At 38.2% G+C, this 27726-nt stretch overlaps 1 protein-coding gene across 4 annotated transcripts; it reads right to left on the reverse strand.

The window, feature by feature from the left end:
* Positions 1–368: 368 nt before the first annotated feature.
* On the reverse strand, positions 369–27629 carry LOC108676380 (flotillin-2). Of its 4 annotated transcripts, XM_047880066.1 has the most exons (12): positions 27299–27629; positions 13986–14080; positions 12959–13138; positions 12846–12867; positions 11725–11843; positions 10501–10614; positions 9178–9297; positions 7164–7385; positions 6286–6609; positions 5145–5171; positions 4487–4548; positions 369–3388 (listed from the first exon to the last, which is right to left on the reverse strand). In XM_047880066.1, exons 1-12 carry the CDS (start codon positions 27345–27347, stop codon positions 3379–3381), a joined length of 1344 nt encoding a protein of 447 aa, XP_047736022.1. In that variant the 5' UTR covers positions 27348–27629; the 3' UTR covers positions 369–3378. The 4 variants fall into 4 exon arrangements, 3 of the variants coding, with proteins under 3 accessions (XP_047736022.1, XP_018019934.1, XP_018019935.1); XR_007156641.1 differs by lacking the exon at positions 12846–12867 and having other exon boundaries at positions 4427–4548; positions 12937–13138; XM_018164445.2 differs by lacking the exon at positions 12846–12867 and having other exon boundaries at positions 12937–13138.
* Positions 27630–27726: the final 97 nt, after the last annotated feature.

Raw genomic sequence — 27726 nt, forward strand, 5'->3', positions numbered from 1 at the left:
TTTGAAACTTGAATGACAAAGAAATGTAAAATACAACAAAAACTATGAAGTACCGTAAAAAACGATTAGACTTGAATGGCAAAAAAATGTAAAATACAACAAAAATTAAGGAACTCGTAGAAAACGATTTTTTCTCAAGCATTGCTTAAGTGGTTGAAAGAAGCTGATTAATGAGGATATGACTGGACATGCTACCATCAAGCACGGCTCTGGTACATTGAGGTATAAACAAACAAACATAATGAGAATGTTGCAGATATTGTCCATAATGGGCATTTACACTGGGAAGCCTTGCTATTATATTAGGGTTTCTTATATATTTCATGTTAATGTGTGCTCCTGCATGAATGAATAAATAAAATTGAAAATCAATGGCCCATTAACAATGGCCATAAGAGATTTTAATCCACTGTAATACGGGGTATGATTCAACAAATTTATCATCAAGTACAAATAATTGTTAATCTTCACGATATAAATCAGTGAAGTTCATCACTGACATAAAATCAGTCTAACGGAATTACATTTTAGGCCATTGTTGAGATAAAGTATTATGCAAGATAAAAAAAATCATCAAAAACATTAAATTTAACTGACAGATCACCGGCGCAGCACTTACAGTCAAAGCACTGCTTCGGAACTTTATGAATTAATGCCCTCGAAATAAGCTAAGGATATACATTATATAAAAAAAAATATTGACGTATAAGTCGCTGGAACCAAACCAAGAAAACCTTCAAATCTCATTATTAGAAGGACCTGCACATTAAGTAGTGTGCACACAAAGTGAGAAACCTTGGATAAAAATAATAAAAATGTTAAAGAACAAGATATTATTCATTAACATTCAAAAATTATCACGTCGTAATATTATCATCCAGAGTTATGTTGGTACAATTAAATGAAAAGATAACCGAGATATTAAATAATTCAGAGCCGAGTTCAGATGCATGATAATCATGTAGTTAAGTCTTGCAATAAGAAACATAATACAAAAAATAAGGGATGCAAAGCCTACATATGCACGTATGTTATAATTAATGAAGTATCAAAATAGACAACGCCAAGCTTCAAAAGCTATATTCAGATGTAACCAACGTGTCACAGATGCTACTATCATTCATTCATCCTTGCATCCATCAGATGAATTCATGTGATCGAGATCTATTGAATGCCCAGTGAATGCGACGACTAGACAGCAACAACGAACAGTTCAATACTTTACGTGGATTCACTGCAGTTCACCAAACATCATTAGAAGTGATAAACTACCATGAGATTGAGTAGGAAATGAAACAACTATTCCCAAAAGTTAAAGGTAATTATCAACAAACCCAAAATGGTGAAGGAAAACAACTATCTCGAGATGATTAGGACAATGATTAACTATCGATGCAACGATGCTTCCAGCAACCCGGCCAATGATGGACATAATCCCGATAATTCAGTTCATAATTGTTCAGTGTTTGTTAATCTTTACATTGTTTAATTTACCAACATGTCGGCTTTGATGGTTTCTAGTCTCGTGTACATGCATCAGTTTCCATTCATATGCCTTGGCCCATTTCGTTTACACGAGTCTTCAAGAATATTTATTTCGATTATGTGCATTCAGTAAACAGAATGACATGCATTAGATGCATTCTTTACATGCATTCAGTAAACAAGACGATTTATAAGTCCACCATGTACCCTTACATCACTTCGAGCAGTAGTAAGTATTATTAACGCTCAGAGTCTCAGATTAATGACAAAATTCTCACTGGAAGCATCAAGAGATGATGGCAATGATTATTTATATTGTTAGTCGTCGCAAGCGAGTTGTACTACAATACTTAAAATGTTCGAACTACGCCCCATAAACAACGATTAGACGAGTACAAAATCTGCATAATTTCGACATGTAAAAGCTAACTAGAGAGGATTTTCTCCCTCATGGCAGTGCGATTACAGAACTCTACTGCTGCTTAAAATTATGTCCGGGTTAATAGCCTTCGAGGTATATCAATAGATAGCCTTCCTGTCTTTGATAGCCTTCCTGCCATACCAATAGAACAGATGAACGGAGAGCCAACAGATTGACAGTTAACTACATTGAAAGCACCAAACAGATTGTAATGACATGTCTTTTCATACGAGATTTACAGTAAAAGTTTATACAAAAAATACGTTGTACAATACATCCTAGCGACCCGAGTATTAGTTAAAGAAAACGCTCGACCAACCTCTTTTAGAAACGCAGAGATAAAGCCAGAGATATTCTCGCTAAGGGCGGTTAGCAATTCCTGTTCGTTAATACAACAAATACGCTACCGAAAAACTGCCATTCAATTTCAGTAAAAGATTCCATTTTTCCAGCTGGGCGCGTGTACAAACCTTGACAGATCAAACAAATATGAGTATCCTGAGCAAATATAAAGATGGCTACGGTATCATAATGACATTACCCATGCATTTTTAATGTAATTCAAAACAACCAAAAGCAAAATATTTACTTAACATGAACGGTAACCTTGGGAATAGAGATCAAAGCTTCGTTAATATGGATTCATATCTCATAATACAGCGTTTGTTACTATGATAAAATGTTCAGAACAACTTACCGAACAAAATTAAAGTAAGACTAACGTACTGCAGTCTATCTCTCAGGTAATGCAGACATGGCAGCTATGATACCAAGTAAATCTAGAAAAACCTCATTCAATACCGCAATTTCTAAAAGTCTATTAACGATTTTACGATTGAAGTCTTTTTCGCAAACTGAAATGAAGGTTTGAGACTTAAGGACGTAATATTATCATAAAATTACATTTTTATCTGTAGACATTTAAAGACAGCTTTTACACACGTGCATCTTGTAAGTCGCGTAACTAATCCTACACAAAAATTGATTCCTTTATCATTCAATAAAAACAAGCAGAAAGCAGGCCTTTATACGTTCTCTTCATTAAAAATAAAGAACGACAATAAACTACGAGAAAATACTTCATGTGCTGCCAGACCCTGACATATAGCCTTTTCTGTTCTAAATAATTTATTATAGACTTCGAGGAGCGAACCAATATAAGTGTTCGAGTGAACAGATGACATTAATTAATTAATGTTTTAAGCGGTAATTAAAATCACCCACAAGAAACAAGTCGGTCAACAAACGACACAAGCTACCAATTCAAAAATAAAAAAAAAACACATTTTATCAGTTTTGAGACGATTATAAATTTGATTTTTCAGAAGCTATTGGTGAGAGTGAGGCAAATACATAAAACTATTCCTATAAAAAACGTACTTTTCTTAAGAGTTATAAACGTTTTATGACGTAAGTCCGACGTTCGCGGTGCATGCACGCGACGACGTCTGTGCGTTACGAACGCACGGCGCTCAGCTCGCTCTGTAAAATGAAAGAAAACTTAGTAAATAATCGAAATAAAATAAACTGAAATTTACTAAGTAAAATCATTTATCTTTCTTTATTCAAAGTTTTATTACCTGGATATTTAAGTAATAAAACGACGCCAGGACTTATGATCGCTATTAGCAGAAAATTATACTGTTTACTCATCTGTTTCTTAAAGACCGTGACTTGGCTGCGAAACGTAATAACGATAAATGATTGTTAGTTAGTGAACAAAAGCAAATAATTTGTGGGCTCGTCAAGTAAAATGAAATTAATTTGTTCAAGCGTATTCTATCATCATGCAAATAGTAGAATATCATCCATGTAAATTTAAATGAAATCTATTTCTTGAACTGATTATGTTCCATAAAAACCACAGTTCCAGTCCATTAGTTTCAATTAATAATATATATTATTTAGTTGCATCGAAAAAGCTTTAAATTCTAACAAGTTTTTTGACTTCCAAGAGCTTTTTGAAGGCGACATTTTAAGTGAATATTTTAGCATATTTCCGTCCGCAGCGTAGAGGGCAACATGCGTGCCAACCGCTTAGCTTAGCGAGTGTAAGAAAAAAATCGTTGCTTTTAAAATTATTCAAAATACTATTGACCACCAGGTTCATAAATTATAAGGAGCGGAGTGGCCTCATCAGTTCTAAGGCGTTTAATGGCCTCGACAGTCAATTTAGCCTCGTTAGTCTTTAATTAACTCGAGACTGAAATTGTACATGTCACTGCATGACGTTCGAATCAATTAGTTAAATTATTAAAGCGCATGCAAAAAGTTCCTGGTCAATGGACATTAATAATCTAATTGTCAGGCAGTTATATTGTTTTTTAGCTGAGAAACAAGTTGTCATCGAACTCTTGTAGTTTTCGAACATATAACTCAGTTCCATCATCAACAAGCGGTACATCCCCATCTTAGTTTTTATTTTATAATATTATGTCTCATTTGGATATTATTAAGTATGATCAGCCAGTAGAACATTTTCGAGTATAATAATAATACAGAAGGATATTTGTTAGTAACATAGCAGAGTTGAGTATTTTGGAGGGAAATTCTTAAACGAGAAGCTGGTCGGGAGCTCACACGGCCGCTGGTCGCGTAGTCGGTACGCCCGCCCCGGACACTCCTGGTATCTTGTTCAGCAGCTGCGGACAAACATGTTTAATTAGCTTTAGTCCGTCAATATAATTAGCTTTAGTCCGTCAATATAATTAGCTGCAATCCGTCAATGTAATTAGCTGCAATCCGTCAATGTAATTAGCTGCAATCCGTCAATGTAATTAGCTGCAATCCGTCCTGTCTCTTATACACATCTAGATGTGTATAATTAGCTGCAATCCGTCAATATAATTAGCCGCAATCCGTCAATACAATTAGCTGCAATCCGTCAATATAATTAGCTGCAATCCGTCAATATAAAAATATAGAGAAATTTTTTTATAACACATTCACTAATACAGCACATCTAGCGAATTCAATATAAGAGATAAATTCTTATTAGCAACTTCGCAATAGAAGACGTATTAGTGGATTTATTAAGGCCCACTTACGTTCATTTTAATGCTTTGACCCTCAACTGAACTTAATTTACGATGAATTTATGAACGATCTCGAGCGAACTTGGCACATTAACATTGATGCGCTCACCTTCAACAGGCACACTTATGTGTTGATATCGTGTGATATGTGAAGATATCATGTGATAATGTGTTGATATGATGTGACCATTGCACTTGCTTACCTTGTTGATATCGACGTTCGACAACACCTGTACGAGGATGGAAAAGTTGAATACCTTTATCTGCTGGAGCTTCGTTTCGTCACTTTTTAACAAACATGAAAGTTCAGAGGTAATGCAATGAATTTATCGCAAAGATTGTAGCAAAATACCCAACGTGATAAATGCGAACTGACCAAATTTGTGCCGGAAGTTTGATTGTTTTAGGGCATGCACAAAGATCGTGTATCAAAACAGTTCTAAGCATCTGAATATTTCGAACAAAAAAAATCAGTTGAATATCAGAAAAGTTATGTTCTACTTAGTGATTGAAATGCTTTTAAAAATTGGCATTGCAAATATGTATTATTTAAAAAAATTTTTAAATCAGCGTTGCAAATATTATACATACAAAATAAAATACAGCAGTAAATAGCTTCAACACAAACGAGCTCATAAGTATACATAAAAGCTTTGAGGAAAAAGGCGTAGCAACTAAAGGCTTGAAACCAACCGTGAGATAAATAAAACTGCCATCAAACAACCCAGCCTTTTTTTTTATTTTCTGCTTCCAAGCAAGACCAATCGTCTGCATGTTGCCTGCTGGCTATGTAAGACTCACGGACATCATGCAGACATTGATAATAATTATTACTTACCGTAGGAAATTTGACCTCAAGCTATGCATGCTAGGCAAGCCTATCCTACCGTCCTACAAGCTCATAACCGACAACATAATCCCAAAAATTACTAGCCTGTTATTTATGTCAATAACTTACCTTATTCAATACATTGCACTTAACTAATATCATCATCTCATCTCTTCCAAATTAAAACCTCGACGCCAGTTGATGTTCCTTCAACACGAGTTTGTTTAACGTCCACATTCCTTACACAGTAAGGAATGTTTGGAGCCCAGTTACCTAAACACCTTGTAACGTGAGTGTCATACAAAAATTCTGATCACTTAGGTGATCAGAATTCACTTTAGCTGAACTGAATTCTGAAATTCAGTTCACCTAAAACACGACATTACCTTAGAGATATCGACGCCAGTCAAAGCCTGCACGGCAGGGGGCAGTTCCGACACCAGTTTCCGACACGGTAGGGGGCAGATCCGACACCAGTTTCACCACCATTAAGTTCACCTAAAATACAACATTACCTTGGAGATATCGACGCCGGTCAGCGCCTGCACGGTAGGGGGCAGTTCCGACACCAGTTTGGTGACGCCGTTGGTGATGCAGTCATTGCTGCCGATCATGAGGATCTCGTCGGTCTTGGCAAGAGGAGCCGAGATTTCAGCAGCAATTTGTGGCAGGGATTCCAGCACCATGGCCATGACGGCAGCGTCGCCGTACTGCTTGTAAGCCTGAGCCTTCATGCGGAGACGGTCAGCCTCAGCCTCTCCCACGAGCTGCACGGAGTACGCCTCGGCCTCACCGATCCGCTTGATACGTTCTGCCTCGGCGCGGGCTGTCTCGACCGTCTGGGGAAGAGTTTATCGTGAATAATTCTTACAAAACTCTCTGTTCACGCACAAGAAGAGATTCAATTGTATCATTGTTCATGAATCTGTCACCCTGAATGTTACTTGTCTTGAGTGATATAATCAAGAATGAGTATTAACCAATATGATATAGGTAGACTTTGGAGAACGGCATTATTTTCTCTAAAATTTTGAGCTAGAATAATGTGGATTTTGACTATTTTGCGTGACACAGTGCTACCAGCACCCACTGACCAGGCACTCACCTGAGTATGTTTACCCTGCGTTACCAGGCACCCACCTGAGTATGTTTACCCTGCGTTACCAAGCACCCACCTGAGTACGTTTACCCTGCGTTACCAGGCACCCACCTGAGTACGTTTACCCTGCGTTACCAGACACCCACATGAGTACGTTTACCCTGCGTTACCAAACACTCACCTGAGTACGTTTACCCTGCGTTATTACCTTTACGTTTTTTACGTTTTTACACCCACCTGAGTACGTTTACCCTGCGTTATTACGTTTACGTTTTTTTACGTTTTTACACCCACCTGAGTACGTTTACCCTGCGCTATGGTCTCGAGCCTGTAGCTCTCAGCTTCGGCAGGCAGTTTGATGGTGGCCATGAGCTCCTTTTCCTTCCTGTTGATCTCTTGCTCCTCGACCTCGATCTGTTTCCTGCGCTCCACCACCTCGATCTGGATCTCTTCGTTCCTGATGTTCTGCTTCAGCTTCGCTGCCTGAAGCTCGTATGCCAGTGCTGCATCCGCTTGCTTTAAATAAAAGAAAAACTTGATAAAAACCCACAAAATAAACTTGATAAAACTTGATCTAAACATAATTTTATACTAGAAAATATGTTTCGCTAAGAATAAGAGGCAATACTTATGCATCTAGTAACAGTTTCCAATCATTGGTGCAGAGAAAATAAAGTTTTGCTCAATTTTTTAACGCGTTTCTGGCATTTGTATAACAATAGTTCCAGGATTAGTTAGTACCATCGGAGCTGAAGGTCTCTTTGTTCTATATATGTACATGGAGTGCCGTACGATAAAAATATGCATTTAAAAAGTACTTTTTAAAGACCACACTTCCAAAGAGGCCGGTGTCTCCGATGTTATACATGGACAATGAATTTCATATTTTATTAAAAAAATATTTTATTTTATTTTATTTGGTGATTCTGTTAAATATTTGATTCGTGCATTGTCTCCAACTTTACGTAAGTGTGCAAAATTTCAGATCGATTGGTCAGGTAGAAGTGTGTTAAATATCGATTGATTTGTAGCAGACAAACAAAGAGAAGTGAAGTTAAATAGAAATGTGGTAAAAATACTTAGAAGTTCGTAACTCTGCCAGCTCATCAACGACGGCTTTTCAAGCTAAATCTACGAATCACAGATAATAAATTGGTTGCTACGTGCACTTAGGCTGCTACATGTACCAAGCAAGGCTTGATAGAACAGCTCCAGGACGTCATCTGATGACGCCATCTCTGATGACGCTCTTAATGACCTCATCTCATTAAGAGATTAATGAGTCTACAAACACGCAAACTTCACATCATCTCGGGAAATACAAGCAAGTAGTTTTTTGCGCATCAAACTGCTAAATTCAAGCAAAAATTTTGCCCAGGGTCAAATACGAAAACCGAACATAGATGAACAATATCGGGAGAAAAAAATATAGAGAACGAATGTTGTAAACGATGGAAGTCGTTCACTGTTAACCGTGTTCAATTTATTAATTTCATGCGCATTTGTTTTCGTACATATCTGAGCCACGTACATATTGATTTGTTGTACATATGCATTAGTTTTCGTACATATTCGTACATCTTACGTCGTACAGCCACGTCTGGAGTATTCACCTCAGTAACATTTGAGTCCAACCTTACCGCAGTGGTCGTGACCTTGGTTCAACTATATAAGGTCGACCCACGAGGATTTCCGTCTTTCAGTTCAGCCTTCTTGTTACGTCACTGAGATCGCTAGATCTTGTAGCTGTGCCCATATACATGTAGCTTCATCAAGCAGCTCAATGTCTGTTACGCTGGATTTTGGTATTTTAAACGTGTTGCTCTAAAAGTGTTCTTTACTGAAAGTTACGTTTTTTTACGTATGAACAGAAAATTTGAAGAACAAGCAAGTGCAATTAAATACCAGCGATTGAGATTTTATCCAGATCAGGCTAGCTTTTACAAGATAGTTGCCGGCATTACGGCAACTATCTTTCGAAAGTTGCGGCGAACGTTCGGTGACCAGGTGATAATTTAAAACCGCATGACGAATGAATATATAAGAATCAACATCTTTAGTCAATATAAAAAATACTAGTGCAAATTTGTAGATTATGAGACACCAAAAACCACAAGAGGGAACGAGATGAGAAATGGATAAATGAAATGGAGAGGAGCAAACGAGCTTAAAAATAGCATGAAGAGAAGGAACGACCAAAAGGCATTAAAAAATGAAGAAAAAATTAATTTTATGACCTCGCAATCAACAGCACATAAATATCATTAATGGAATATAAGTAAATGAAATAAATGAATGGATGACTGACCGCTGCATTAACTTCCGTGTCAAATTGCGCCTTCTGCAGTTTAAACATCCTGGCGTTGTCTTCTATTTTGGTGTCGGTGGTGTACTTCACGTCCATCGCCGTCTTCTGGCACTCAGCTTCCTGTTGAATGAACGAAATGTGTATTCAAGCACGTAAACTTCAGATCATCTCGGGAAATACAAGCAAATTAGCATTTTCGTGCATCAAACTCCCTAAACACCAGGCAAACAGGAGACGAAACAAGAGACGAAACAGGAGAGGAAACAGGAGAGGAATCAGGAGAGAAAACAGAAACAGGAGAGAAAACAGAAACAGGATAGATAACAGAAACAGGAGAGGAAACGACAATCAACAGCAGGCAAACAGGAGAGGGAAAATATATTTTTAACAAATGTTTGCTTCAATAACACGAGAACAGGAATTTTTAACAAATATGTTCACTTCAATAACACGAAAACAGGAATTTTTAACGAATATGTTTATTTAAACCCAACGAAAAGAGGAAATTTAACAGGATTTTATAGAGAATATGTTTTGGTACGAGCTGACCAACTACCAACTCGTTGGTACGGCAGTTAGTTGTTGGTACGAGATCCTGAGTACGAGTTTTTAATTTAATATTATATAAGAAGTTTGAATACCGTACGTAATACCGTAAATTTAAGATCATAAAATACTTGTCATTGACATGAAACAATAATTTTAAAAATTTTGTACAACAAACAATGAAAGACACGTAAAAACTGAAAGTATATGATGTCAAAAATGAACGTAAATGATGTCAAAACTAAACTAAAATTATAGCATGACGGCTAAAGGATTTGACTGCATCACACTTCATGGAATGTTAATGATGGTATATACTTCGTGAAATAAATACAATTCAAAAAGTAATCATCATCAGGTAAGAAGCCGTAAAATGACAAGCAATAGATCTTTTCAGGAGGCAACGTTAATGATGGTATATTCTCTATGAAATAAATACCATTCAAACGTAATCAATATCATGTTAAGATGCCGTAAAATGACAAGCAATATATCTTTTCAGGAGGCAACGTTAATGATTGTATACTCCATGAAATAAATATCATTAAGAACGTTATCAACAACATGTAAGATGTCATAAAATGACAAGCAATAGATCTTAAGACGAGGCATGAGAGCATAAGTGCTGACCCTGAGCATCATGTAAGATGTTGTAAAATGACAAGCAAAAGATTTTTGAGAAGGCAACGCTAATGATGGTACTATTTACTCCATGAAATAAATTACATTATGAACGTAATCAAGATTATGTAAGATGCCGTAAAATGACATAGATACCCTGATGCCGGCGTCTCTGTTAGCGAGCGCCACGCCGATGTCCGCGTCGCGCTTCACGGCCGCCGTCTGCGAGCGTCCCAGCGACGTGAGATACTCCACACGGTCGTATACGTCCTGTAATACAGGGGCATGAGTTACGGCGGCAAGAATGAGGATAACATCGGGAGGCATGAGTTACGGTGGCAGGAATTACAGGGGGGCATGAGTTACGGTGGCAGGAATTACAGGAGCATGAGTTACGGTGGTAGGAATTACAGGGGAATGAGTTACGGTGGCAGGAATTACAGGGGCATGAGTTAGGGGGGCAGGAATTACAGGGGCATGAGTTACGGTGGCAGGAATTACAGGGGCATGAGTTACGGTGGCAGGAATTACAGGGGCATGAGTTACCGTGGCAGGAATTACAGGGGCATGAGTAACGGTGGCAGGAATTAAAGAGGCATGAGTTATGGTGGTAGAAATGAGAGTAATGTCGGGAGGAATGAGAGTAATGTCGGGAGGAATGAGGGTATACATCGGGAGGTATGAGAGTAACATCGGGAGGAATTAGCGCAACATCGGGAGGATTGAGAAAAACATCAAGAGATACAAGAGTAATAACATGAGTAGAGTAACATCAAAAGGAACATGAGTACCGGTAATAACATTAGAGTGAGTAACAACATCATGAATACTACAATAAACACGTCGTGGGTACCATCTCAACGCTACAGTGAAGGTGAACCCCCTTCTAGTGCCCCGTCGCCTCATGCACCGCTGTGGCGAGCCTACACGGACCACGGCCTTGAGGATAGCAAGCGGATACCTCAAGATAACTTCAACCTAACACCTCCACATCGTTACAGACGTTCCCGCCTTGTCTGAACATCTTAACCTTTTGTGCCCAACTCTTGGCTGGCGCCCTCCCTCCTTATCTCCTAGCATCGCCTAGGCACAGAAAAAGACTGGTCGCCCATATACACCGCTCAGCTCGGGCCCAACCCAGTTCGGGGATCTGCAGTTCTCTGGCATCCTACACCTTTAGGACAGGACGTACTCCTAGCGCCACTAACCCTGAGGTCAGAGGCCTTCCAGTCCACGCAGCATCTCTCTTTGTTCTTCCCTTCACGCGACCCTCAGTGTATCCTCACTGTCTGAGGCAGCATTTTTGGCCACTTTCCATACGTTCGCTCACCTTCTTCCCTCTTCCAGTGGCCCTTGAATCTTACGTTGACAGCGTCTAACCTTGATGGTGAAGGAGAGTATTTCAATGCCCATACGTCCCACGTCCATGCCTGCCACGTCCCTCACCAGGGACGCAAACTGGTCTCGGTCCCGGTACACCTCTTCCACCGTCAGCGTAGCTGTCAAAAAAGAGCGTCGTCACGAAATGCACATCTTACACGCTTCCTTTCAGATAAATATTACTACAGTGAACACAAGTGCAGCCCCAAATGTCAGCCTACCAAATGTCAGCCTAATTTTAAACGTTCACGTACTTAGAGAATTCATTTAATTTGTATCTGTGGTCCACATGTTTGTTTTACTACAAGCAATGTTAAACTGTCTACTGGAAATATACCTATTTAGATAGGTAGATTTCCCCCGGTCATAAAAAATTAAAAATCAAGGCTTTGTCGCAAGAAGCCGCCACTGCAGGTAGTTATAGAATAAAGTGATAACAAGTTACCAAGTATAACCTAAAGGCACGTAACCTCGTATGTCAAGCTACTACAGAGTATGGTCCTGAGACGATCCTCGAGGTACATGAGGCAAGCTACCGAGAATGACCATCACTGAATGTGGTGATTACTGATTATGGCAAGTTACCGAGGAGTATGGCGAGTTAAAACAGGCATAGCAGGTTACCGAGTATGGCAATTACCGTATTTGGCAAGTTACGGACGAGTATGGTAACTTATTAGCAAGTTGCCGAGTATAGCAATTACCGTGTATGGTAAGTTACCGACGATTTGATAAGTTATTAGCAAGTATAGCAAGTTACCGAGTATGAAGATTTACCGAGTATGGCAAGTTACCGAGTATAGCAAGTTACCGAGTATACGGTAGCAAGTTACCGAGTATACGGTAGCAAGTTACCAAGTATCTATATATCAAGTTACCAAGTAAGGCAAGTTACCGAGTATAGCAAGTTACCGAGTATACGGTAGCAAGTTACCAAGTATCTATATATCAAGTTACCAAGCACAGCAAGTTACCGAGTATAGCAAGTTACCGAGTATACGGTAGCAAGTTACCAAGTATCTATATATCAAGTTACCAAGTAAGGCAAGTTACCAAGTATAGCAAGTTACCAAGTATAGCAAGTTACCAAGTATAGCAAGTTACCAAGTATATCAAGTTACCAAGTATGGCCCTGAGATGTCCCTCAAGGGTCATAAGGATGGTGCTCATCATAAGGATGGTGCTCATCATAAGGATGGTGCTCATCATTACCAAGTATAGCCCTGAGATGTCCCTCAAGGGTCATAAGGATGGTGCTCATCATCTCCTCCTGCGACATGCCCAGGAACTGCTCGGAGGCAATCTTCAGGACCTTCTCCTCCTTCATGATCTTGATCTGTGCTACGCCCGTCACCGTCACTTGAACACCCAGCGACGTCTCGACGTTCTCGCACCGCGGCTTGATCGTGATCACCTGTAGCAATAATCTCATTATTAATCATCTTATTCATTATCTTTCATCAGAATATTAGTCACTGTACGCACGGTGTGATCAGCAATAATGTTATTTTTACCGCACCTCGGCTTGATCGTGATCACCTGGAGTAATAATCTCGTTATTAATCATCTTATTCATTATCTTTGATCAGAATATCAGTCACCGCACTCACGGTGTGATCAATGGTCACCTGCAGCAATCACGTCATTATTAATAAATTTATTCCTGATAATAATTCGCTTATAATTATAAGCAAATATATATTATAATCATTCCTTATTATTCGCTTAAATCAGAATATCAGTCACTGCACTCACGGTGTGATCAATGGTCAGGTGTGCTGAGAAATGTGAGTTCGATCTGTGATATAGTTAATTATCTTGCAAATGAAAAGTTTAAGCGTTAGTGACTATAATATGAATGGTGAGGTGGAATCAGAACATCAGTGAGATCATGTAAGGAACTTATCGGTATTCAGCGACAACTATAGTGGTAATTTCCAGCAGTTAGCATAATTTAAGCGGTCATGCAAGGAAATTTTCAGCGTTAGTGACTATGACATGAATAGTCGGCTGTAATGAGAATATAAATAAACAGGGGCGGGTGAGTGTCGCTCTACAGGTCGCCATGGAGGCCGGCATGTCGCCATGGAGGCTGTCACGTCGCCATGGAGGCCGTCATGTCGCCATGGAGGCCGTCATGTCGCCATGGAGGCTGTCACGTCGCCATGGAGGCCGTCACGTCGCCATGGAGGCCGTCACGTCGCCATGGAGGCCGTCACGTCGCCATGGAGGCCGTCATGTCGCCATGGAGGCCACCGTACCTCCAGGGAGAGGCGCTGCACGTCAGTAACGAACCACCAGGCCCACGCCCAGCCTCCGACGATGGTCTTCTTGGTGGTCGCCCCACAGCAGCCGCCTGCAAGGTAACAGCTCACGTTAGTGACATATTAGGTACTTAAATGAATATTTATTAATTAAAGTGATCTCGTAGAGCATCGCCCATGAGACCTGAAGTGACTAAAGTATATAATTTCGGCTAGTCATTTTATCAGTTTCCATCATTTCTTGTGTCTTCTTATTTTTCGCTTGCTATTAATCTGATGTGTGACGTGCCCTTGAAGTTCGTTTGAACAATATGCCACGGTAAATGCTTTGTAGAATAATAATAATTAAAGTGATCTTCTGTAACATCTCCTGCAGCTGGGATTAGTGAAGTGTGAATTAAACTTCGGATAATTCAAGTCATGTTCGACATAATTGTTAGCAAACCACGCATTACTGTGAGACCTCAAATTTACATCTTGCCACCAGATGCATTGATTTACGAACGGTATAATTTCTTTTCGTAAAATGAAGTTCTATGCAGCATACAACAGGCGGTTTGCTCACCAACCTCAAATTTCTTATTTAATGAATCCCAAAATAACACTCCTTCAATTTTCCGAAACAAGTGCAACAATGTCTCCGTAGAAGACAATCAGAGGTAACGTGGTCTTTTACAACGTCATCTGGTGAATCGCAGGAGGGCGTCGAGTTTGATAAGATAAGATGTACTCAAATTTTAGGTGCATGCAGCATTGATATCTCCTTATGACTTGATAACTATTCGTATTCTGTAAATTCTATTATTCTGTAAATTCAACTATTCTGTAAATTCAACTATTCTGTAAATTCAACTATATTCTGTAAATTCTAGCTATTCTATTCATTTCAACTATATTCGTATAGGTAAGTGTAACAAAAAAAGTAAGTGTGACGATCAAGTACTTTTATAAAACATTACAGGCCTAGAAACTGCACAGAGCTCCATCTAGCTCACTTCTCATCCTAAATAACATTGGTAAAGTAAATTTGCTTCAATATTCAGCATTTTCATTATAATGTGGTGTAAAATGGTCAACTGATGCACGATTGAGATTAAAAATATTACTGCATCCTGGGAATCGAAAATTTTACAAAAATCGCTGTGTAATCACCAACATACTTATATAGTTAAGTATAATATGTAAACGATAATAAATAGGTAAATAAATAAAATATCAAAATTTGTCGAAACCACTAAATTAACCAACTACTAACCGGCAATAATCAGGCAATAAGACTTGTTCTAGGATGGTACCACGCCCTCGCGTATTACGTGCACAATTGTGAAAAAAAATTGACACCAGTTTAAAATATAAAAAGTATACTTCGTTATGGAGAAATAGGTACCTAATTACCGTCTACTATCTACGAGTATAGTATATATTATACCTATATATAAAAAAGAATCTCGTACACGTTGAGGTTCGATAAAAGCTGTAAACCAATTCCTTTAAACGCCGATAAACGTCGCGTTAATTTAGAAACGATCATGAATTTACCTATAACGACTAAAAATTTGAGTAAGTGAATCGCTGGTAACCTAATCAGAGCGAGTTAGTGTCGTAATGAAGTCGGCGATGCCGCTGTCAGCGCATCCGTCGTAATTCGTCGCTGACTTCCGACGATGTCAGCGCATCCGTCGTAATTCTATAGAAAAGCGGGAATTTAAAAGCAAAAACAATACCAAAAAAATTCTCTTCTTATATCTAAGATTTGATGAATTTTTGTGGTATTGTCTTTGCTTTTAAAATCCAGGTTAACTTGCGATTTAAGCAAACAAATAGCATTAATAGACAATAGACAAGCATGAATTTAAAAGCAAAGACAAAACCACAAAAATTCTCTTCCTATAACGATATGATGAATTTTTGTGGCATTGTCTTTGCTTTTATATTCCTAGTTAACTTGTGGTTTAAGCAAACGAGTAATTTTAGCAGACAAGCATCGATGTGGAAACGAGTGCAGCACAGATATTGGACAGACGTTCGACAAGATAGACGTTATCTTAACCTCAGTCGCTGTCAAGTGTCATGGATACCAAACCTTCTCAGGCGCCAAGGTAGCACAAAATAATCTCATAGAGTAGAGGTGAAAAAAACAATATAACTCAGTACTCACTGCATTGAGTGACAGAGATCGCATTTTCTCGTCGACGAAAACGTGAACTCACGGACGGACGGACATGACGAGCACAATAGCGCCTTTTTCATAAATGAGAAAATGCGCAAACACTAAAAGCCTGATTTTGTCTCCCGACTTGACGTTCAACATAAATAGCTTAATTTTATCAAAGCTACGCGTATACGTTCTGTCAGAGTACACCGGATAAAAAAAATCAAGAGAAGAAAGAGGCTACCGGTACGCGTATACGTTCTGTCACAGTACACCGGATAAAAAAAATCAAGAGAAGAATGAGGCGTTGGCACGAGGCGCCGCAGCGGCGTAGAGAAGTGGTCGATACGCACTGCGCTGCCCGACCCAATCTCAAGGTTGGTGACCAAACTGCCTGTTGTGTGCTGTATACAACTATTAAATTTACGAAAATAAATTGTACGTAATTCAATGCATCATGTGGCAAAATGTAAACAATTTATTACGACTTGTTATTCAAATAAGTTATTACATTGATTATAATTTAATCATTGGACAAGATCGTAGTAGTAACCCTGACCAAACCGCCTGTTGTATGTTGCATACAACTATTAAATTTACGACAAGAAATTGTACGTAATTCAATGCATCAAGTGGCAAGATGTAAACATTTTTTTTGGCGACTTGTTATTCGAATGTATACGTTATTACATTGATTATATTTGATCATTGGAATCATTTAACAAGTTCGTAGTCATAGCCCTTACTGTGCAGCCAGCATAGGGAAGTTGAACACACTACTGAGAGCGACATGGATACATGAAAGAATGATAAAGGTTACTCGAAATGTTGCGTGTGAAAAGTACTAATGCGGAAGGTTAACTCGTTGTGACATCATGAACAGTTGCACCGACATGCTAACTTAGTATGACAATAGGAACGGTTACACAGGCAGGTTGACTCGTCGTGACATCATGAACAGTTGCACCGACATGCTAACTTAGTATGACAATAGAAACGGTTACACAGGCAGGTTGACTCGTCGTGACATCATGAACAGTTGCACCGACATGCTAACTTAGTATGACAATTGGAACGGTTCACAGGCAGGTTAACTCGTTGTGACAATATTAACATCAACAGCGGCCGGTTAACGCGGCATGACAGGTTTTTACCCCGGGCGTTTCTCAGAAACAATCAATCAATTCTACAAGCGATGTCGAGAGGTAAACTCGTGGTAGCATGGATACTGTTGCCATGGATGTATCCTGGATTTAACACGATGATATTCAAGAAGAAACTTTGGTTAAAATATTGAGGTATTCAAATTTAGAACTGGAATGACCGCTTTCTAAATCATTATAAAAATTCACGAAGAACTGATGAAGAGTGACCAATGGTCAACCGTTCTTCCTTCAATAATTTTCAATGTAATTAAAAAAAAAATTGTCCAAATGTCCAGGAGCGACAAGAATATAACGGAAAGAGCTGAAAGCAACAAATGCACTGCACACTGACCATCAGACACATCACCCTTCTACGTAATTGAGCTTGGGCTGCAACGAACGCCAAAGGCATTGACACACTGTGCAACGATCGTTATTGATCGCGGAGTTTGTCAACAACGAATTCCTTCTTATTTATTCTTCTCCGATGAGTTATTATTCCAGTCAGAACATGACAAAATAAATGATAGTAGAGAATACATTTATAACCACATTGCTTTTGGTTAAACACCGAAGAGCTGAAATTTCGACTTAAAAATATTTCGCACGCACCAGTGCTTGAATTTACGTTGCAATAAAAAACACACATTATTTGGGCTAAAAACTAGAATAAGTAGGGTAATAATTATCAAAAATTGTTCTAATTAAACCGATTTATCATAACAGTGATAAGGTCATGAGAATAGCAAACGTGTAATATCAGAATAGCAGACGTGGTTGTACCTAGGTATATACTACTATATACTGTACCTAGGAATATACTACTATATACTGTACCTAGGAATATACTACTATATACTGTACCTATACTAGGTACAAACAATAGCAACCACGTTTGTTGCTTGTTACAGCAAACACAAAAATCAGGGGCAGAAATGCAGCAGCATGTGAGCCCTGGATGCAGGCTGTGGCAGTATTGGCGCACAAGGCGTTGCAACCATCACACCCAGCGTTATATTTTGGTCGGCTTATCAGCGTCCGACAATTGCTCAGATATGTGCCTGCTGTAACCGTCAGCGTACCGGCGCAAGAGTTGCTTAACTTTTCGCGGTTCGCGTCTGATCTCGTTGCCCCTTACAATAAATATTACTTAAGCTCAGCGGTGGCTCAAGATGCCCAACATACTTAAGTCGCTCAAGTGGGTGACCGGCTGATCGCTTTATATATTTCAGGCAAACTTAATACTTTAAGTTAATTTAAATACTTAATTGAAGGTAATGAAAGTGACTTCTGGTGGTGTGATATAGTTGTGTATAAAAGAAAACTAACGCCATAGTTTGACTAAGAGATACTATACAGCGGTAGAAGATTTCTTAATTTAAAAAATAAACCGAAGTAATGAGATTTATTATCACTTCGGAAGTAACTCGTGTAAATAAATAAATAAATAAATAAGAACAAAAAAATGAAGAAGTAAAACACTCGCTCCTCTGTGAAAGCCCATCCCGACGTTAGCGAATTTTTGACTCAATGGAGGCACGCACCATAGAGAAAAATGGCTTGCAGGCCGACTGCTTTTTAATCAATTCATTTGAAAATTAATTAATTGCTCATTAATTTTAATTAATGAGCGATTAATTTGTGCATGAATATCTTGTACTTCTAATTAAGCGTACAACATCGGTATTGACGTCAACCATTCGTTTGACTTGAAGCTCATGATGTTATACGATACTTTGATTTGCACGCGTACCTATTGACGGAATACCTACAAGTGACTTAGATTATTGTGCGTGCGTGTTCCGTGACGTTTCTAACTTCAAACAAGCGGATTTGTTACAAGAAAAACAGAATAAAATACACAAATTGTTTGGTTACCCTAATATCGAAATAATTCTCTTAATTAATTGCCATTTTCAGAAGCATTGCGAAAGTTATTTTCAGGCAAGTGATTGTACGACCGCAGTCCTACATTTCATCACTAGTGCATTTCTTCCAATCAAGAAAATGATCATTAATGAGCATGACTTGACGAACCCGATTGCTCCAAAATGAAACGTCAGGTTTTGTTAGTCTTCACGGACGCAATAACTGCCAGCGATGCTTACCCCGTCAAAATTTGGCTCCTGCATCCTTGAATTTAGTTTTTTTGGGCCGTACTGTCAAAACTTGAATAAGTACACGTAGCGGCCCAAATACACGTAGCGGCCAAAATACACTTTACAGCCCAAGTTCACGTAATGTCTAATTTCTCTGCTGTGATTGGTTTTCTTATCTTCAAAGCCGCATTCTTGATAGTATACGGCCCCTGTAAGAGATATGGGGCGCGATACCAGCTTTATTGATCAGCCATTTCACATTAATAAGGAATCCCTGCAGCACGAGGAGGGTTGCGCTGTACTTTAACAGTCACCGCATGGCGGGTTGAAATTTCCGATGGTTTTGAGAATATCTACAAGTATTAGCAACATTGTAATCAATGAGGATTAATTCACTTAGTTGCTTGACTTGAGCGCAGAATAAACTAATAAAATAAAAATTTTGCCCAGGCTTCGATTGAAGCTCTTTTTGCGAGTGCAGTATATTGGTGTTATATTCTGCCAGTAATTTACGCGCAATTCCAAAATTTCCCCACTCAATCCTCAGATTAATTTTCCACTTAATTTTCCCACTCAATCCTCAGATTATTTTCCCACTCAATCCTCAGATTATTTTCCCACTCAATCCTCAGATTATTTTCCCACTCAATCCTCAGATTATTTTCCCACTCAATCCTCAGACAGATCGAGCGAAGGAACAAGATTAAATTGTGTCTTTGGAGAGCAGAGAGACAGAAATTTCCCAGTATAAACCAGCAGTTTGAGTCTGACGTCATCTGTACGACGATTGCACCACCAGTCAGGCAGCTTCACGGAAATTTTTGTACATCCGTACCTTTTAAGGCGATAGTAATAAATTATTCATGTAATTGTAACACGACCTGAATGAAATGAGGGCTTCAAAATTTAAATAAATGAGAGCCATCAATACCGCAGTCTGAGCTGTGATCTAAGCAAGTTATAAAAATCTACGAATAACAGGTTATGAATAATGAAATCATATTATTAATCAGATCGGGATATATCATATATCAAGTTGAGTGTCACCATTATAGTAGCTTTCGCTGATGTTAAGTAACACTTGAATATTTCTTATAATTAATTGTTGAATATTACCAACTATACTTTGGTAAAAAATGCGGCTATAAACCAGGCGAAACGATATTTAGGCATAACAATATCTATGTCACATACTAGATAGAAAAAATATGACTCAGTACTCACTGCAGTGAGTGACAGAGAGCGCATTTTCTCAAAATCGACGAAAATGTGAAGTCACGGACAGACGGACGGACGGACTGACATGACGAGCACAATAGGGCATTTTTCATAAATGAGAAAATACGCTAAAAACACGGTTTGATAAATATATATACTTAAAACGTACATCATCGATGAATTTCTGGACTGTCACCAAAATGATTTTAGATATGGCATCGGTGACTTAGTGGACGAGTGATAGGAGGAACGATGGAAATCATATCTCGTGATGACTGCCTTGAGCGGCAGAAATGAGCAATACGCGAGCTATCAAGGCGAGGGGACCGGTCCTAAATCGATGTTTGAATTGCCTTCACCGTATACAATAAAGCCCTTCATGAGAAATACGGACCAGAAATGCAAAATTGTGGCACGTTGGAAGATGGTTCGTACTAGAGAAACGCTGACAAAACGGGACGAGAATACCGGCGAAATTTATTTAGAACATTCACTTATATTCATCAACAGTTGATTTCTCTTTGCAATTTTGAACTTTGCATCAAGTTTATTTCGATACGATATGAGAAGGCCAACTAAACTCGAATCTTCAATGGTTGCAAACGAGATTGGCTGGCAAGCCACAACACACAACTGGCATCAGGATCGCGTGAGAGGCTCTCACCGTAATGGTAAGGTAAAGGCATGCAAGCTCGCCAGCCTTGGCAAGTATATATAGCATCCACAGAGTGCAGAAATGCAGCAATATCTAGGCACAACAATGTCTAGGTACAACAATGTCTAGGTACAACAATGTCTAGGTAGTAGGTACAACAATATCTAGGCACAACAATATCTAGGCACAACAATGTCTAGGTACAACAATATCTAGGCACAACAATATCTAGGCACAACAATGTCTAGGCACAACAATGTCTAGGCACAGCAAGATCTAGGCACACCAAGATCTAGGCACAACAATATCTAGGCACAGCAAGATCTAGGCACAACAAGATCTAGGCACAGTAATATCTAGGCACAACAATATCTAGGCACAGCAAGATCTAGGCACAACAATATCTAGGCACAACAATATCTAGGCACAACAATATCTAGGCACAACAATATCTAGGCACGACAATATCCAGGCACAACAATATCCAGGCACAACAATGTCTAGGCACAACAATATCTAGGCACAGCAAGATCTAGGCACAGTAATATCTAGCCACAACAATATCTAGGCACAGCAAGATCTAGGCACAACAATATCTAGGCACAATAATATCCAGGCACAACAATATCTAGGCACAACAATATCTAGGCACAATATCTAGGCACAACAATATCTAGGCACAACAATATCTAGGCACAACAATATCTAGGCACAACAATATCTAGGCACAACAATATCTAGGTACAACTATATCTAGGCACAAGATCTAGACACAACAATATCTAGGCACAACAATATCTAGGCACAACAATATCTAGGCACAGCAAGATCTAGGCACAGCAAGATTTAGGCACAACAATATCTAGGCACAGCAAGATCTAGGCACAGCGAGATCTAGGCACAGCGAGATCTAGGCACAACAATATCTAGGCACAGCAAGATCTAAGCACAACAATATCTAGGCACAACAATATCTAGGCACAACAATATCTAGGCACAAAGACCTAGGTGCAACAATATCTAGGCACAACAATATCTAGGCACGACAATATCTAGGCATAGAAAGACCTAGGTGCAACAATATCTAGGCACAGCAAGATCTAGGCACAATAATATGGCTGGGTGCAACTTTTATGTAAGTAAAACTTATTAATACGGCAAATATTTTCTTAGCACCAGACCTTAGCAGAGGTTCTTTTCCAAAATCACACCTTTCACACTTTTTTTCAGCGATTTTTTAGAGATAGTAAATGTTTGATTTCTTGACTAGCTTTATACATAATAGATAGTAAAAATGTTGAAGTTTATGCCACTATTTTTAGATTTGCAATATTTTGATTAGTTTAGCTGCTACAACATTTCTACAAAATGTGGGACGCGCATCCCGATTTACCCTCGCCCATCCCTTTTTACCCCGTTTGACGGTACCTCATCCAAGTTGATAACATGAGGGATGAAGGTTTTTGGTATATTAATATTTATTCTTTCCTGTGATCACAAAGGTTGTGCAAGCATGAATCTGATGCCAGGAACCTAACAAATCTTCAAGCTGTGAGGGAATGGCTTTTTGCTCCATGTATTTTGTGTTGCCATTCCTTCTCTCATGCATTTCTCCCTAATCCCTTGTGTCTCTTCTCGTTCCAGATCACACTTATTCCTTCTATGTGTGTACGTGCAGGTACAGATCACATTTATAGATCACGTGTATTGACCATTGAATTGTGTTTCATTTGTCCTGCTGTTAGGTTGTTTCATCAAGTTTTCACGAGATAAAAGCCAATACTATATTGGTCTTACCGGACCTTTAGAGCTCAAATGTTAGTAGTGCCCCTAACAAAGCAGCAAAGACCAGCACTCAGGCAAATTGACAGTTATATAATTATTATAATTCTGAAAATCATAGAGCCACTTTAAAAAATACCTTTCATCATTCATAACATTACCCTGAATGAACAATTGATAGACTACATTACCAATAAAGCCACTGCTGCTTCTACATAAACAATTACTCAACTTTTTTAGTTAACCAACAGCTGTTTTGAACACATTCCAGAATGACACCATCAGCAATGCTACAATGAATGAACATTGCACTACCTGGAGCTGGTAGCACTGGCACTGATATCAAGTACTAGTAGGGGTAGGCAGAGAGGCCTATAATACCTATACACTTTTCAGTTGAATTTTTTTCTTACTAATCAGTATTCTAGATTATTTTATAGCCTAGAACATTAGTGAGAATACTTAGTATTCACATCAAGTTGAGAATCAGGAGTGAATTCACTCCTGATGCTCAAATTATATGTACATTAATGACAATTCATTCCAATATTCACAAATTGTTTGCTGAAAAATCATGACCTGAATAATAGAAAAACTAACAAACAAAATTATTAAAAATGGATGTAAAAAGAAGCTTCATAATAAATGTCAATAACTTTAATGAGCCAAGTTTGTGATTTTTTTCCTCCATGTGAAGCCAAGCAGCATGCTTGTGTAATTGACAAGAGTTTGTGTGCTAATCCAGTAAACAGCATATCCATGACTATGCAGCATATCCATGACTATATATGGGATGGAACTAAATGACAGTATTCAATAAAACGTATGTTTCCAATGCAATGCATGATGCATACCTTGCTGAGCATGCACATATTATTAATCAGATCAGGATATGGTATATACAGGGGGGGGAAATAAATATTCGTACACTTGAAAAATCGTATTTTAATGGATGTAAGTACACAAACTTAACAGGAATAGTGATTTAAATTATGTATAGAGACGCATAGTATTCAAAAATACTATCAAAAGAAATTAAATCTCAATGCAACAAAAAACACTGCAACATGTTCACTTTTCGGGGTGAAAAAAGTATTNGAGCCAATTGTAAGAATTGATTTCAAGTGATCATCAGACAAATTTGCTTGATAGTTAGATTTCACATACTTCATTTTGGAAAATGTTTGTTCACAACAGTATGTTGAACGAAAAATGGACACAAAACTACAAGCAAACTTTATCAAATTTGGAAACTGATCGGGCTGCAGGCATTTATAGAACTCAATCAGATTTCCTTCTCGATACTTATCCGTCAGTTTGTCATCTGCCCGGAGATCAATAATTTCCATTTGAAATTGAGTTGGAAGATTTTAAGCATTGCAGTCAAAAGGGATTACGAAAGAGCTGTGCTCCCTGAAACGGAAGCAGCAACGCCCCACTTGGCCTCCAACCCCACAATATACAGTTATACATGATTGATTGGTTGTAATGCATATTACATACTTACCAGCACTAGTATCTGTACGTCACACTATCAAGAGAGAGGAAAACTGACTCAGACTGAGCGCCACCAGTCAGCAGGTCCCAGCTTTGAATAATTCTGCGATGCCATTTGTACAATAATGATTTATTAATTCCACGATTTCATCCGGCGGGCCGCGGGCCGGATGAAATAGTGGGGCGGGCCGGATGTGGCCCGCGGGCCATAGTTTGGAGACCCCTGGTATAAAATACCAGTCAGCATCTGCAAATCATTGGTCGAGACGTATAGAAATAGACTGGTATCTGTTGAGCTGAATAAAGGGTATTCAACCAAGTATTAAATTAAAATAATGCGGATTTATTGTTTTGTACGAATACTTTTTCACCCGAAAAGTGAACATGTTGCATTGTTTTTTGTTGCATTGAAATTTTATTTCTTTTGATAGTAGTATTTTTGAATACTATGCGTCTCTATACATAATTTAAATCACTTTTCCTGTTAAGTTTGTGTACTTACATACATTAAAATACGATTTTTCAAGTGTACGAATATTTATTTCCCCCCACTGTATGAAGTGCCAGAATCCAAAGTGGAGTGCCACCATTATAGTAGCTGTCATTGATTTAAAGAAATACTTCATTACATTTTAATACTTTAATACTTTTTCAGAAAAATTTTAAATTGGCACTTGAAGAGATTAGTGATGAATTATTTATTAAACTGAAATACCTACATGAGATTCATTCAACACTTGGTCTATTCTATGGTGACAATAGTATTTATGCTACTTGTTATGAGCCATATATTTACAATCTTTTGAACAGGTGAACTTTCAAGGAGAATGTCAATAAAAAGTTATGTTTGTGTTCTTCTCTTGAATCTGTCACCAACTTTAAACTTCACCTAACAATTATCCTCAGCAGTCAGCACCCTAAGTGGAAAATTAGATAAATGACACCTGTGAATGATATAAAAACATTCATGCTTTATGATACTTGCATTTAATTTTACCCATTTTTATGCCACTTTCCCAATTTTTCTTATAGAACTTGCTTGCAGTTAATTTTAACCATTTTTACACCCCCTTGATAATTTTTCTCATATGAACCAAGAGAAATATACCCATTGCTGTGCACAATTTTTGAAAACTGCTTGTAAAAGGAAAGTTTTAAACTGCAATTCTTTGAAAGTTTTGCAAAATATCATAGATTGATAAACGAGGCAAAATTGCCCTTACTCACAGTCAATTTTACCCATTTCTACCATTCTATGATCTTTGATAATTTTTTGTACTGATCAAGAAAAATGGCACATTTTTGCCTACAGTTTTTGGAAAGGACCTGAAAAATGATTTGCTTTTCAGACATTTTTGTTTAATATTTCAGATCAAGGTGAAACCCCTCATTTTTTTGTTCGTATATTCTAGATTGATCCAGTCTGGCAGCTCTGGCTGTCAGGGGAGTGGCAATTGTACCAGTTTCTTGGGGAAACTTGATCAGTTCTAAAATATCAGAAAAATATATAAGAAAAATAGTATATGTTTTTTCTTATGAATCAAATAGGTACCGTAAAATGGGGTAACTTAGACCGGCGGGGTAACTTAGACCACTTTTCATTTTTTTAACAAAAACCCCCACAACTCAAAAACTATTTGACATAGAAAAATAAATCATGATGAAAATTTAAGGCTTGATAATTAAACACAAATTTAGCAAGCTATACAGGATAATGACGTAAGTATGATGCAATATTACCATGAAAATGTTCTTTTAAATAAAACAAGTTTCAACTTCATAACGTTCTTAGTTTTTTATTTATTAACAAATTAAAAGGGTTACTTAATTCTGAAACACCCTGTATAAGATACCAAAGAAAATATTGAAGCAGCTTAGCAGCCAAACTGCCCATAGCCACAGGCTCACAGCATCTGCGTCACTGCGTGCAGCTGTGCACAGCCCACAGGGACAGGGCCCAGTCCATAGTGACAAACCAGAGATTTTTTAGAATCAGTTCATTTTTAATTTCCTTATTTACCCAAGATTTAAACCAATTTCTTATACATGATGGTGCTGGTATCCAGAATACTTTACTGGTCTACTTATAGGACTCAAAAATGAACTTGAGGGAGAGTCTAAAAAACTCTCTGCTTTGCCACTATGGCGGCCCACTGCCCACAGCCACAGATGGGTTAGAAATAAAAAATTTCAACAAATTAAATTAAAGAGGGCCCACTAAATGAGTGAGTTATAAATTGACTGGAGTCTGGACTCTGGAGTCTGGAGCATCAGACAAATTTTTACAAGCATCTATAACTTTATTATAATTATGCTACTATATTTTCATAACAATGTATCTGTATTTTTAAGTAATTTTCTTTAATCCCACTTTCTAGTTTCTTCATTCAATACGGTGCCAGTTTTTCTATATCAAGTTTATGCTCATCCATTTTTCAATTTAATTCAGAGATCTCAGACCATCGGGCATCGACTAGTAGGAGGTACCTAACTCTTCATTGACTTTTCAATAAAATTTGCAAGTGGAACTGAACAAAATTAAATAACAATGCTATTTAAGATCACACAGTTTGTCTTTTTCAGGTACACAACATATCGAGATGTCGTATTTCTAATTATTGCAAAAAATTCTAACAACTTGACGTAAGTCACAAGTTGACGACTGACGAGTAATACAGCGGCCAGCCGGCCGCGACTCCTCAATCCTCATAACAGCCTAATTGTATTATTGGTTAAAATTATAGTATCATAATTTTGCTAACCTGAAACGACGAGGGCTTCATTCGGCCCAACAGTGTAGATGTTGCCCATTATCACTTGCCAGACGGTATAAATATTTCAACTACGACAACAGAAAGCTACTCACTAACTCGAGCTTAGCAGACGACAGCTAATATGGATTCGCTTGTGGCTCGTTATTTATGAAAATTATCATACTAAATCGATCTAACTTTACACAGTTGTTTGTCACGTGTATTCCGTCATCACTTTTGAGTCGGCTTCAAGTTCTTGACGCTGAAATTCGGTGCCAAAACAAGGAAATATGTCCAACAAACTGTCACTGCAAAGACACGCTAACCGTCCCCCAACACTTTTCAGACGTAACTGACCTACTACAAAATTCCCATTTCCCAGCGGAAACGCTGGGAGTTACTCCGTCCGATTTGGGTGCGCTAATTTTGTTTAGTTT

The sequence above is a fragment of the Hyalella azteca genome, unplaced genomic scaffold (genome assembly GCF_000764305.2).
Source record: "Hyalella azteca isolate HAZT.00-mixed unplaced genomic scaffold, Hazt_2.0.2 contig4602, whole genome shotgun sequence".
Classification (NCBI taxonomy): Eukaryota; Metazoa; Arthropoda; class Malacostraca; order Amphipoda; family Hyalellidae; genus Hyalella; species Hyalella azteca.

Excerpts from the sequence above, each read along its gene's own strand:
- LOC108676380 (XM_047880066.1), bottom strand. The coding sequence starts at position 27,347 with ATGGGCAACATCTACACTGTTGGGCCGAATGAAGCCCTCGTCGTTTCA. Across the intron at positions 12,868-12,958 it reads CCATCCTTATGACCCTTGAG|GGACATCTCAGGGCCATACT; the intron begins GGACATCTCAGG and ends ATGACCCTTGAG. Across the intron at positions 5,172-6,285 it reads CCGGCGTCGATATCTCCAAG|GTGTTGTCGAACGTCGATAT; the intron begins GTAATGTTGTAT and ends ATCCTCGTACAG.